General features: G+C 44.5%; 1 protein-coding gene across 2 annotated transcripts; it reads right to left on the bottom strand.

Annotated features, from left to right (window-relative positions):
* Window positions 1-641: 641 nt before the first annotated feature.
* Window positions 642-11,796, bottom strand: Zcchc9 (zinc finger CCHC-type containing 9). 2 transcript variants are annotated; one of them, XM_050153886.1, is made up of 6 exons: window positions 11,398-11,796; window positions 9,566-9,975; window positions 5,010-5,160; window positions 4,787-4,879; window positions 2,610-2,678; window positions 642-1,344 (listed from the first exon to the last, which is right to left on the bottom strand). In XM_050153886.1, the coding sequence occupies exons 2-6, from the start codon at window positions 9,947-9,949 to the stop codon at window positions 1,226-1,228; spliced, it is 816 nt and encodes a 271-aa protein (XP_050009843.1). In that variant the 5' UTR covers window positions 9,950-9,975; window positions 11,398-11,796; the 3' UTR covers window positions 642-1,225. The 2 variants fall into 2 exon arrangements, with proteins under 2 accessions (XP_050009843.1, XP_050009844.1); XM_050153887.1 differs by lacking the exon at window positions 11,398-11,796 and adding an exon at window positions 10,915-11,058.
* Between the last annotated feature and the right edge of the window lie 1,114 nt (window positions 11,797-12,910).

Genomic DNA, 12,910 nt, shown 5'->3' with positions numbered 1-12,910 from the left:
TCAGGTAAAATTTCAAATGAAACTCACAAACCACCAGTTGTTCCATTATACTGCACAATGGCCGTGGCAGGGCTTGTGGAATACGGGTATTAAATATGCATATATTCATCAAATCAGACAAAGAAGCTAATGGGTCTCTGATTAGTGTTCCTACTCTACTGCGGTGATGCTTCCATCACACCCTGACTCATCTACAGCACAGCACTGTCTGATGCACGAGCTGTGCCGTCACTGTAGGATCCACGAGCTGAGCCGTCACCGTCATTGTCTGATCCACGAGCTGTGCCGTCACTGTCTGATCCACGAGCTGAGCCGTCACCATCACTGTCTGATCCACGAGCTGTGCCGTCACTCTGTCTGATGCAGGAGCTGTGCCGTCACCGTCTGATGCACGAGCTGTGCTGTCACTGTCTGAATATAGCACACTGACTTTTTGGCTAGAATTCCCCTCTTGAAAAACTGAAGGCAAAACAGAGCTGTGAAGCTGGGGCACTCTTTCATTTTAATTTCTAATTCTTTATACCAAAACTAAACCAAAACTACACAGACCCCTGCTTATCTCTACTAAGACTTACAAACAACCTTGTTTGCAAAGGACTCTAGAGCGAGAGCAGCGAACAAAGGCCAGTTCAACATAGACAAACAGATGATAAAATTTATTTGGTACTAAAAATTCCAGATTCTGTGACAATATATAAATAAATTTCTATTATAATAAACTGATACTCTGAAAAAAGAAAAACAAATTTTCACTTATTCACAAACTTGAAGCTGTGAGTTTTGTTTAGGGCTGGTCAACTTTGATGCAGAGACAGCTGTCAGCCAAGTGTACAGGTGCTTAGTTAGGTCTAAGCTCTTCCTGTTGAATTATGTTCCTAGGCACGTGCCTGTGATCTCAGCACTCAAGGGCTGAGGCAGGATTACTAGTTTAAAGCCAACCTGGGCTACAGACAGTCTGTCTGTCTGTCTGTCTGTCTGTCTGTCTGTCTGTCTCTCTCTCTCTCTCTCTCTCTCACACACACACACACACACACAGAGTCTAGAGAGTAAGTACAATTAATCACCCTGTACTCCTTGAAGGACAGAATACAGTCAACTTGACTTCACCTAGGTCAGGGTGGTGTCTATAACACAGGTTCACCTCCACAGGAAGCCAGCTCTAACTGTAAAGGCCTACTTTGGAAAGTAACAGTGAGGTGGTAGTCACCAGCAGTACCGATTCTTATTAAAAATGAACAACTCTGGGTGCTTTAGTCTTTGGTTTCTGTGGTTTGGGTGTATCCAGGACTTCTTCGTAGTCGGCACTCATTCCCGCTGCCCATCGACCAACTGTGACCATCCGATCTGCAGAGGGATAAGAAAAAAAGATATAAACACAATAGTAATCAAATGCTTCCATTAAAGTGGTATCAGTTGAGCAAAGGAACTAGTTTTGACATGCATAATCACAAGGAGAGAAGCCCCCATCGCTGCAGGAAAGTGAGCAATTCTGTAATTGATTAGAACCCTTGATTTCCAAGTACTGCGGGCAATTTCTCGTCCCAATTAGGGAAATGCAGCAGCTACTTTGCAATGCACAAACTGATGAGAAAGCTCCTTCATTCTCTCCCAGAGTTCATCACTGAAGAGTCAATGAATTCCAAGAGCCCGTAAACAGCAAGACTTAGGAGGCATTAGTTTTAAATGCACAAGATCCCACCTGTGAAATTATACACCATCTGCTTGTCAGCTTTATCATTTGGGAAGTGGCAACCCTCCCAGTAGAGAGAATTCAAATCCCACTTCATCATTTCAATCTCACAGCCTACACCATATGAAGATGATCTCCTTCTAGACAAGATTATAAACAACAACTCCTGGGTTTGCATTTAAACATTAGGGCAAGAAAGTCAGACTTGGGAGACTCAGGGATGAATAATGACTATGAATAAGTCCCAGGACTCACTCTCTGTGCCTCCCCAGTACTGAGACTACAAGCACACAACCACCACACCAGCCTTTTACTTAGTTCTGGGGACTGAACTCGGGTCCACAAGCCACTGAGCCACCTGCCCAAGCCCGTTTTGCTTTCTTTAACACAGATCATCTCTATTCTAATCCTGGCACACTAAGGGAATAATGGTCCTCTGCTTCCTTAGATGTCTGCAGCATGTAACAGTGAACATTTACAAGTTTTTAATGATCAAGGCTAATATTTCACAAGAAAATAAGCACTAGGCAGATGCTGCGTTGGTAACACATTTTTAATAAGTTTAACAGCTTCACCATCATTTAGAGCACACAAAGCAAAGCACATGAGGACACTCAGGCTTATGAATGCTGAAAACTAATTCCGTATTTGACTTTTATCTTAGGAATCGATACTTTTTTGCTAAGTAACAAAGTAAGTTCTAATACAACTAACTCCATTTCTGAGCAGATGTTTTTCACTATACAGTCCTGCAGCTCACCAGCTCGCAGGAAAGATCTGATGTTCAGGGACTCGGGCCTGGCGAGGTCACCGTCCCAGTGCAAAAGCAGCTCTCAACGGTGCCTCTCTGAGTTATTGATAATGGAACTCAGTGAGCACAGAGAGGAATACCCTTATAGATGGAGGCCCAGGAACTCACCTGAGTTCTGATTTTCAGGGCAATCTTTCTTAAAGTGTTCCACAGAGCCACAGAGTTTACAGCTGCCACCTAGTAGAAGAACAGAGTCATTGAGTCTATATCATCCCGACACGGTGTGTGCAACATCGATGAGCAATTTCGGGTCTTCACATCGCTGATGACTGTAAAGGAAGCTGGAGTCAGGAAGCCAGGCGGGGACCGTCACACTTGCTACTAACTCCTTCGCTGCTCCCGAATTTCAGCAGCTGCTTTGTACCTGATCTTCGAGAGAGAAGTGGAGAAGAGGAACATGGTAGAAGTCACCTGTCCGAGACTGTGTGACACAGAACTCTAGAGGTTACTCAAGGACAGTCGAGCTGTAGAGCCTTCGCCAAGAAACAAAACTTATATACAGTCACATCCCCCGCCCCAGGAGGATGCCCAGTTTCTATCAGTTTCTCAGCAAGCAGTGGCCCCCCAAAAGGTAAGCACTGCTGCTCTACTAGATAGGTCAGATGGGGTAGTGGTTACTTAAGAGAAATCTGTTTCCATGCTTTCTATCTGCCAGTCCTGCTAGCCTGAGAAAACACCCCCATCTGTCTAATTAAGCATCATTCCAGGATGGTGAGCTACAACATGTGGTTCCCACATGGGGCTTCCACATAAGAGCCAGGCCTTCTCAGAACCATGCTTATGTGAAGATGTCCCCAGAGGACACAAGCCTGTCTCCCACGTATGGGATAAGCTCCTCTTGCTTTAAAATACCAGCAACAACGACTCAATCTGGCTCACCACGCAAAGCCATTGTTGCTCCCAAGTCAACTTTCCAAGTCGCTGACTCCACCCTCTGATTCAAGATTAACTTCTTCATGCCACAGTGAAAACAGAAGAGGCCTTTGAGTAATGCACTTACTTTAAAACATAATGGCCATACCCAAGCAAATCTAAGATACCACTGATGAGTTTACTTAAACTCTTCTATTATTAATAAAAACTCAGGAGACAGATATTGAGGTAAAAACTTGATAGACCCAAAGAGCAATAGAGGAATGATCAGTCGAACCTGCCTTTTCACACTTCCCAGATCAAAAAGACTCAGCCAAATATCCAAGTCCCTCCCTACTACTTCCTGTGAACCTCTCTATCCAGCTCCCTGGGTCCTCCCTACCTCTATGGGTAATTTCAGTCCACTAGTCGCTGACTCCACCCTCTGATTCAAGATTAACTTTATCAGCAGTCTTGGGAGTGTCAGTACGAACAAATATCCTGCAACACATCACTGACTGTAAGGTATGTCATTCACTACTTTACATATCTTCGCCCACCAATGGTATGATACAGTTCGATTTCAGATATAAAAATGAAAAAGAATGCATCTCAGAGCCGAGGAAATCTAGCTTCCTTAATTCTACTGTACAGGTGACCTGGCCGAAGACCTGCGCCTGGGGAGGGGCAGTGAGGCTGACCCCACCAGCTACAGGTTTCCTCTGGACCTCGCGGAGAAAGACCTCAAGACAGGACACAGAGACGCCAAGGATGCTCTGGCACCAGCCACTGTGTTAACAGACAACGAATTCCTCCTGCAGGCCTTTGGACACAGCAGGGCTAGTTACAGGCTCTTAAGACACCGAGTCAAAGACAAAAAGGTTCCACGAAGCTAAAGTCTATATAAGTAGAAACTTCAGAAACAAACATCACCACAAACCAGAACAGTGCGTACCACACTCGAGCAGAACAGCATGCTAGCGAGACAAGATGCAATGCAGCTTTTTGAATCTTTTACTAATCTGAGATAAAACCTCTCCAGTTTTATTTTGCTTAAACACCAACAGATATTTAATATATTCTCACAAATAATGCTGAAGCAAGTAGTTTGAGAAATACTCGTTAGGTTTTCTCTGGTTTATTAATAAGTTAAACCATAGTACTGAAATAACCCCAGACAGAACAGTACTTGGTAAAGGCACTCAAGGTTGCACCTGCTCAAGAATTCAGTTAGAGAGAAGATCCAGTTGATCATAATTCAGTTAGAGAGAAGATCCAGTTGATCATAATTCAGTTAGAGAGAAGATCCAGTTGATCATAATTCAGTTAGAGAGAAGATCCAGTTGATCATAATTCAGTTAGAGAGAAGATCCAGTTGATCATAATTCCGAGTGATGTATACGTGTCAGACACACGGGGGCGATGGTACTCACCGTCGGCATAGACGCCCTTGGGATTATCGGGGCAGGACCTGGATAGGTGTCCCATTTCTCCACAGACAAAACATTTCGCAAAAGGAAATTCACCTGTAGGAATCAATGTTCCCATTAATATACTGTGTATAAGGATAAGCTGTACAATTTACATTACTTTAAAATACTGTGAACATATCTTTTTACCACAGTGGCTACTGAATGGGCACCTTCCCGTACCTACCGAGAGCGGGGTCCACGCTAGCTCTGCACTTTGTCATCTCGTGCTCTGTGGACCCGCAGCGGTAACAGATGCCAGTGCCCATGTCCTGACTTTCCAGTGCAGCTGGGCAATCGGCGACTCCATGGCCAGGCCTTCTACAATGGAAACATATCTGTGAAAACAAAAAATCAGTTTCCACGTGGTGAAACTACACTCCTGCCTTTACTAATTCTCCCATCAAAGCTATCTTTATTTTGCATTTTAAAGTTAAAAAAAACAACAACAACACATAGTCTTCTATCTGTAGAAGAAAGTACTTTCCATATCCCCAAATGATCACAAGCCTTACAGCACAGTGTTTCTCATAACTAATCCCATTAATCCATTAGTCTCACACACAGGGTTATAAACGGTTTCGTAAGAGGCAATTACTCCTATGAATTGAACAAATATGGATCATACACATTTTACTAAGGATGCCTGTACCAGAAAACAAAGAGTATGTTTGGGGAGGGGCCTCTGTAGAAGTCATACAATAGCTATAAAAAAAATCACTCAGATTAATGCTTGTATTTTTAAATTTCACAGAGCTAAATGACGGTGGGTTCAGTGTCTCCACTATGACTCAGATCACAAGATATAAGCTATCTGGGTAGGTCAAGCAGGTGGCTGTATTCGAACGGCTGGGTGGAGCTGGCCAGGAGCCAAGGTTCACAGTGCTGGGAGGCACCAAAGTATCTTTAAGGTGTGGGTATTTAAGAGATGATGGCATCCGAGACCCATGATGCTAAGGATGAACCATTCCATTGCTCTGCCTCGCCAGGGCAGGTCTAATGTCACCAATAAGAACAAGGGAGGTCAGGAAATCATCAGAATAGATGACTGCTCACATAACAGAACAGCTGGACAAACCCCATGAAAGAAAAACCCTGTCCGGAAGAAAAGGTCACCTGAAAAATCCTGTTACAGAAAGTCTCCTAAAAATGGGGGCTCTGATGTGGCCAATATGAACAGGTTTATGCTGGTCGACTGCCTCAAAAAACGAGGCCATGAATATCCGCATACTCGGTACTGCCTGATTCTGCTTCTTTAGAGACAGAAGGTCCATAAAAATATGATGGGGTTGCAGGGAGATGGTGGTGCAGAGGCAGAGGCAGGTGGATCTCTGTGAGTTCAAGGCCAGCCTAGTCTACAAGAGCTAGTTCCAGGACAGGCTCCACAGGCTACGGAGAAACCCTGTCTGAAAAAACAGGTTTCTGAGTATCATGATGCGATGGCCCAAGTTTTGTTCAGCAGGAGTGAGGGACTGGATGGACGAGAAGTGTTAAGTGAAGTCACAGCCTGTTTGGTGAGGCCAGAAGACCCTGGTGGCATGGTAGACTGCACTCCTGTTACAGCCAATAGTTCACAAGAGGAAGAGCAATGGATCGCCTCTGACTTGCTGTCTCTAGTCAGTGGAAAGGAAACTTGGAGACCAGGAAACAGTGGTTGACACTGGCTCCAAACAGTAGTATGTGGGGGGTCAGAACTAGCATCCAAAACAGGTACAAGTGGTGGAAGTATTAAGATGAAAAGCAAACAGATAAACCGTGGGAAGAGGAGATCCATCTCACTTTGAATACATGGCAGTCATGCTTAGTCACTGCTCTTACACGGAGATGTCATTGACTAAAGAGCACCTGGTTATTCAAAACTTCACCCAGACTGCAGACTTCTGAGAACTGCAGACTATGGAAGATCTAAACATTTCAAGTCATTCAGAGGCCGGGTGTGGTGGCTTATGTCCGCAGCTCCACTACATGGGAGACATGGACAAGAAATCACCCTATGTCTGAGTCTAGCCTGGTCTACATAGCTAGTTCCAGTTCAGCCAGGGCTATATAAAGAGCCTCCATCTCAAAACAAACAAACAAATAAAAAAGCACAATAACAACAAAAATACCCCAATGTCTCTAACAATCTACCTTGCATTTAAGTGGAAAATGGCCCAAAGCAGCAGAGTGGCATTTAAACCACAAACAAAAATAAGTCAGGACTTAAAAAGCTACAAAAACCACCATCCCTAATTTTAATTGTTTTATTTAAAAAATAAACCACTTAAATAAAAGCAACTATTTTCTTAAATTGAAAAGACTTTAAAGATTTATATATTATACTAAATAATATTGAAATTTTTGTCTACATGGCTGATGTGCACACAAAATACTCTTAATTAGTATTATGATAACCAATGTCTCCTTTCGAAAACAATTACAACCAACCATGCACAATAAAAACATGGAATTAGGTCTGGATAGACATTAAAAGCACTGCTGATCCTCCAGAGGTCCCAGGTTCAATTTCTGGCATCCAAAGGGGTTGGGGGAGGGTTGACAAGTGTCTGTATCTTCAGTTTGAGGAGAACCGATTCCTCCTCTGGCTTCCTAGTTCACAGACATGCATGTGGGCAATATACCCATACACATAAAGTAACAATTTATTTGTCCCACAGTAAGACATGTGCAGAAAGAGGGTCTAAATTGGAAGTCTCCATCAGGTCCCTCACATCAGAGAGTGGGGAACCCTATGGAAGAGGGGGAGGAAAGACTGAGATGTCAGAGGAGATGGAGGACACCAGGAGAACATGGGCCACTGTATGGGCTCACAGAGACTGAAACAGCAAACATGGGACCTGCATAGGTGTGTGCATGTGTTACAGATACTAGCTTGGTGTTTGTGGGGCTCCTAATGGTGGGAGTGGGTGTGTCTGACTTTTCCACATGCTCTTGAGACTCTTTTCCTATTGGGTTGTCTTGTCCAGCTTCAATGAGGGTTTTTGCCTTGTCTTGCCATATCTTATTTTGTTTTGTTTAGTTGTTGTCTCTTGAAGGTCTGCTCTTTTCTGAAGGGAGATGGAGGGGGAGTGGATCTTGGGGAGAGAGGAAGTGAAGGGGAGCTGGGAGGAGTAGAGGGAGAAAAACTGTGGTCAGGATATATTGTATGAGAGAAGAATCTATTTTTCAGTCATCATCATCAAATTAAATCAGGGATTTACACTTAGGTATGATGTTTATTATCTCCGCCCTGACCTCCCCCAGATAGGGTTTCTCTTTGTAACAGTCCTGGCTGTCCTAGAACTCAGTTAATAAACCAGGCTGGCCTCAAACTCTTTACACTTTTTAATTCCAGCACTTGGGTTGCAAAGGTAGGCAGCCAACTGTGACTTCACTGCCAGTAGGTCTACATAGCCACATCTAGGCTAGGTAAGGCTACACAGTGGCACTCTTTCTCAAAAAAGAAAAGAAAACAAAAAACACAAGGTAGAAGATAAATAAAACGTACTTTCAAAAATGTCTGTTAGGGCTGGAGAGAAGGCTCAGTCAATAAAGCGCTTGCACACATGCTTGACAACCTGATTCAAGCCTCAGACACCAAAGAAGAAAGTGTGAGCCTGGCAGTAGGTGGATCTCTGTGAGTTCAAGGCCAGTCTAGGGCTGTGACACAGAGAAACTCTGTCCAGAAAAAACAAACAAACAAACAAACAAAAAACCCAAACAAACAAACAAATCAAGTATGGCAAAACATGCTTAGAATCCCAATACTGGAGAGGAGAGGCAAGTGGCCTATTGGCTGGCCTGTAGAGTTTAACTAGAAAATTCCAGGACAGTGAGAGACAGCAAAAAAAAAAAAAAAAAAAAAGACCCTGTCTGAAAATCAAGGTGGATGGTGCCTGAGACTGACCTGATGCTGTCTTCTGGCTTCCACACACGTGTGCACATATGCACTTGCTCACTTACACATGTACACCACACACAAATGGCTTTTGGCTAGACATGGTGACCTACACCAGTAACTTCAGCCACCCATACAACTATCATACACAAACATGTGCGTGAGCACAAATGTGCACACACAGACATGGCTTGGCTAGGCATGGTGGCACACAACCATGGTCCATCCCAGCCACAGGATTGCTATGAGCTTGGAAGCCATAGCACTGGCTATGAAGTCAAGGGGCCTGGCCTCTACCAAATCCGAGGAGTCCACTCTCTCACCTTCGGAAACCTAGCATTGTCAAACACATTTCTTGATGATTCCTTAACTTTCATGTAGAGGGCCTTACAGGGACCCGAACTTCTCCTTGTGAATGAATATTTTATGGGTGACAGCAGAAGAACAGCCATTCCCCCAAGTAAAAGAACCATTTTTAACTTATAGTATAAAGTATTTTTTTTTCAACAGCTATTTGAAAAGGTGTTACCTTAAGACAGGGATAGGACCAACATAGGTTGTGAATTCAGTTCGAATCTCACCTCTAACACTAACCAAGAGGCTTTCAGCAAGTCACTTAACCTGGACAGACTGCTGCTGTGTTTTCTGCCTGTAATATGGGAATACAACCATCTGTGTAGTGTTGTTACAACAACTAACCAGTATAATTGTGTGTATGTGTATGTGTGTATACATGATGTAAGGAACAAGCCTTACAAAGCTGCCCTAGGACAGCAGCAACTGGGCTCTGTTTAAATGTGTATCCTGTGAGTAGATGAATGACAGTTTCTGGCCACACAAAGGAGTTAACGACATAATGGTCTCACCATCGCATTTTTCTTTGCTGCCTGTCTTTTTAACCGTCTTTCTTCCCGTCGATTGTCTTTCTTTAAGGCCACTGCAATCTCTTCCCGTACTTCCTGGCTGTCTGCTGCTATCAACTGTCCGTTGTGAAGCACCTGCGAGTTCTGTTTTAGGTATTCCATGAATCCATTCACATCTTCATTTAAATACTCTTTTTTCTTCTTGTTCTTTTTATGTTTTGCTTGAGGGGAATCATTTTGAAGGGACAGCCTATTGATTTGGCGTTGTTTATGCTTTGGAAGGTTTCGGTCTGCACTCCCTGCAGATCCCCCCCTCATGTCCTCCCATGATGTCGCAGACAAGGGTCTCCTATGATTTGAGGTGTTCACTCTAGCCCATCTGGTCATGGTTTCGGCAGAGGCACTTTACCAATCTGCAAGGTAAGAACAAGTAGTATTGGATTAATTAAAAGCTGAAGATGTAGAGACAGGTCATTATCATAAAAATACTCATATTTCAAACTTTAAATCATGAAAACTCCTCATCTGGGTATCTGCATTGACACATGGTACACCGCAAAGTTATTTTTCTAAAATAATTTTGGCACTGATCAGAGAAGTTCCATTCCAGTCGAAGAAAAAGGCATATATCTTTGCTTAAAACTAGAAAGTAACTTGCCAAAACATGATTTTTTTTTTTTTTTGAGACAAGGTTTCTCTGTAGCTTTGGTGCCTGTCCCAGAACTAACTCTTGTAGACCAGGCTGGCCTCGAACTCCAAGAGATCCGCCTGCCTCTTCCTCCCAAGTGCTGGGATTAAAGGCATGTACCACCACCGCCCGGCCCAAAACTTGATTTTTTAAATTAAAAATCACATGTAAATTCTGGGAGTGGTCTTCCTAAATCCTAGCGTTTTCCTGGCCATTTCTTTTCCTATCTTTAAACCTCAGGCTACTTTCTCCCAATCTGCTTGTTTAGTTTGCCATTTCAATTCAACAAACTGCAAAGCACATTAGTAAGCATACAAAAGGCTTGTCCTTTAAGTTTGACTTTATAGCTCTTCCCGGGAGATTTATAAAGCAAGGCAGTATAACAAGTGTTTGCAGTCACACCATAGTTCTCTCTTACTGATGAGGGTGATTGTCATTTGCAGTCCAATGGTTTTGAGTAATTTTCAATTATCCTATTTCAATGATTCAGATTGTAAGACAAACTTCATACCAAGAAGTCTTGTTTGTATACCCTTATAAATATTTATTGTCATAAATAGGTTTCATTTCAAGTATATATGCGCACATGTTTTTTAAAGTCGTTTGCTTTGAGCCTAATTATTTGGCTCCAACATAAAACTGCATAGTTTACTTTGCATGTTACCTAGCAATCCTGAGAACGTTTCTTTTTCCTCTTCGGTGAATGAGAACATCAGACACAATCAAAGAACGGGAGTTGCCACTTTCAGGGCAGCCTGTGTGCAATGCCCTGGCACCAGCAGTCTGCAGCATGCCTTCGGGGCCTGTGAGTGACGCTGCAAGCCACTTTACAGCGCGCTGGTCCCCGGTGACTGTCACCAAGAGGGCGGATCCTCCTCCTGACAGACCGGATGGGAACTCGGGGGTCAGGAGGGTGACACGGGACGGCTGGACAGATGCTTCCGTATGGGAGGCTGCGCTTCTCCCCATCCGCCCCCAGCAGCGCGTCCCGCGAGCACCCTGGGCCTGATCCCAAGAGCCGAGCTGGGCGATCGGACTGTCCCCCAACCTCTGTCCTCGCGTCTCCCGCACGAGTCCGGCTCTAGCCGGCCAGAGGCGGCCACGAGGCCCGCACACCACAACCGGTGGCGCCATCGTAGCTCCTTACCGCGCGTGAATCCTCCAGAGCAGCAGAGACAGCAAACCAGAGAAGCCGGGCCCGGGATGAGGAAGCAGCCTTGCAGACCGGAAGTGCACCTTTCCCTACGCGTCACTTCCGGCGGGCCGGGCTGGTTAGAGTGAGGCGTAGAGGTTGCTACACTCCGGAAGTTGGCTGTCTAAGTTTGTGGGTTGTATGCTGTTTGCAGAGCGTTTCGCTGGACTCCCGGGACACGACGACGAGCGCTCAGTCTGTGCCGTCCGGAAATGTGTAATTTAGAGGGAGAGACCCGAACGGACTGCTGGGAGGAAGGTCTTCTTTAAAATGCCCTTTGAACTGGACTTGGAAAACTCGATTAAGTAATGAAATTGGCTGTGGGAGGGAACCTAAGCTCGGCAAAGGTGTCAGTGCGGCTGGGGTGTCGCTGGGATACAAGTCTAAAGAAGACCTTTGGAGCACCTCTTGGCTTTGAGTGGTACTTGTGATTGCCCTGCCTGGAACATTCACACTTTGTGGCCAGAGTTCCCTCTTCAAGATAATTCTAGTCCTCCGTCCTATTAGTCAGCCCCTCCAGGAAAGCACCCAAGCCAGTTGTGCTCAGTGAGAAATGGCATTGGCATACGCATTTAGTGCTCCATTCATTTTGCCTCTTAAATGTTTGTCCACTTCCCTGCCCCTCCGCTCCTGTTGGCTTTTTTCTCCGACTTCCTCTTCCCTTGCCTCAACTTTCACAGTGTGGTCCAAATCACTTCGGCTCATCTGGGCAGACATTTTTATTTCCTGCCTTAATGGTTTCCACAAGTGAACTTTTGAAAATGTGAATTAGAGTGCCAAGTCTAATTGATGTCTTCCTGCTTAAGCCCGTCCATCTTTTCTCACTGTTAGAATGGTAGTCAAACTCTTGAGCGTGTGTAAACCCCTGCCAGCGTCACTAGTCTGACTTCATTCCATCTCTGTCCTTTCTGAACTCTATACAAAGAGGCCTTCCCCCTCTTGTTTATCACAGGATTTACAAATGCAGCTCTGTTTGCATAATACTCCGGTTTTGCGGGGCGTTGGCGGCACACACCTTTAATCCCAGCACCCAGCAGGCGGAGGCAGGCGGATCTCTGTGAGTTCGAGCCCAACCTGGTCTAGAAGAGCTAGTCCAGGACAGGCTCGAAAGCTACAGAGAAACCCTGTCTCGAAAAAAGCAAGCAAACAAAAACCCTCCTGTTTTATTGTATCCTAAATGCCTCCCACATAATTTATTCTTATTCCTTTATTATATTCATAAAATCAGTGTCATAAAAAATATTGGGGTTTGGTATGGTAAATGCCACTAACATACTAGTGCATATGTTAACATGCTTAAAGATACAGAAACAATCCCGTAGCTGATGGGAAGCGAGAGGCTCCTCGGTGCCTTTGTGGCTTCAGCCAGTTGGCTCCAGCCTACTGACATTTCAAGTTCCTGTGACAGTTTATTTTTCTGGGTAACTAGCCTTGAACACAATGTGTACCACTAGATGGCGCAGTCAAG

Source organism: Alexandromys fortis, unplaced genomic scaffold, assembly GCF_014885135.2.
Source record: "Alexandromys fortis isolate MF-2015 unplaced genomic scaffold, M_Fortis_MF-2015_v1.1 scaffold_79, whole genome shotgun sequence".
Classification (NCBI taxonomy): Eukaryota; Metazoa; Chordata; class Mammalia; order Rodentia; family Cricetidae; genus Alexandromys; species Alexandromys fortis.
Note: the sequence above shows the minus strand (reverse complement) of the source record. Positions and strands in the feature narration are given on the sequence as shown.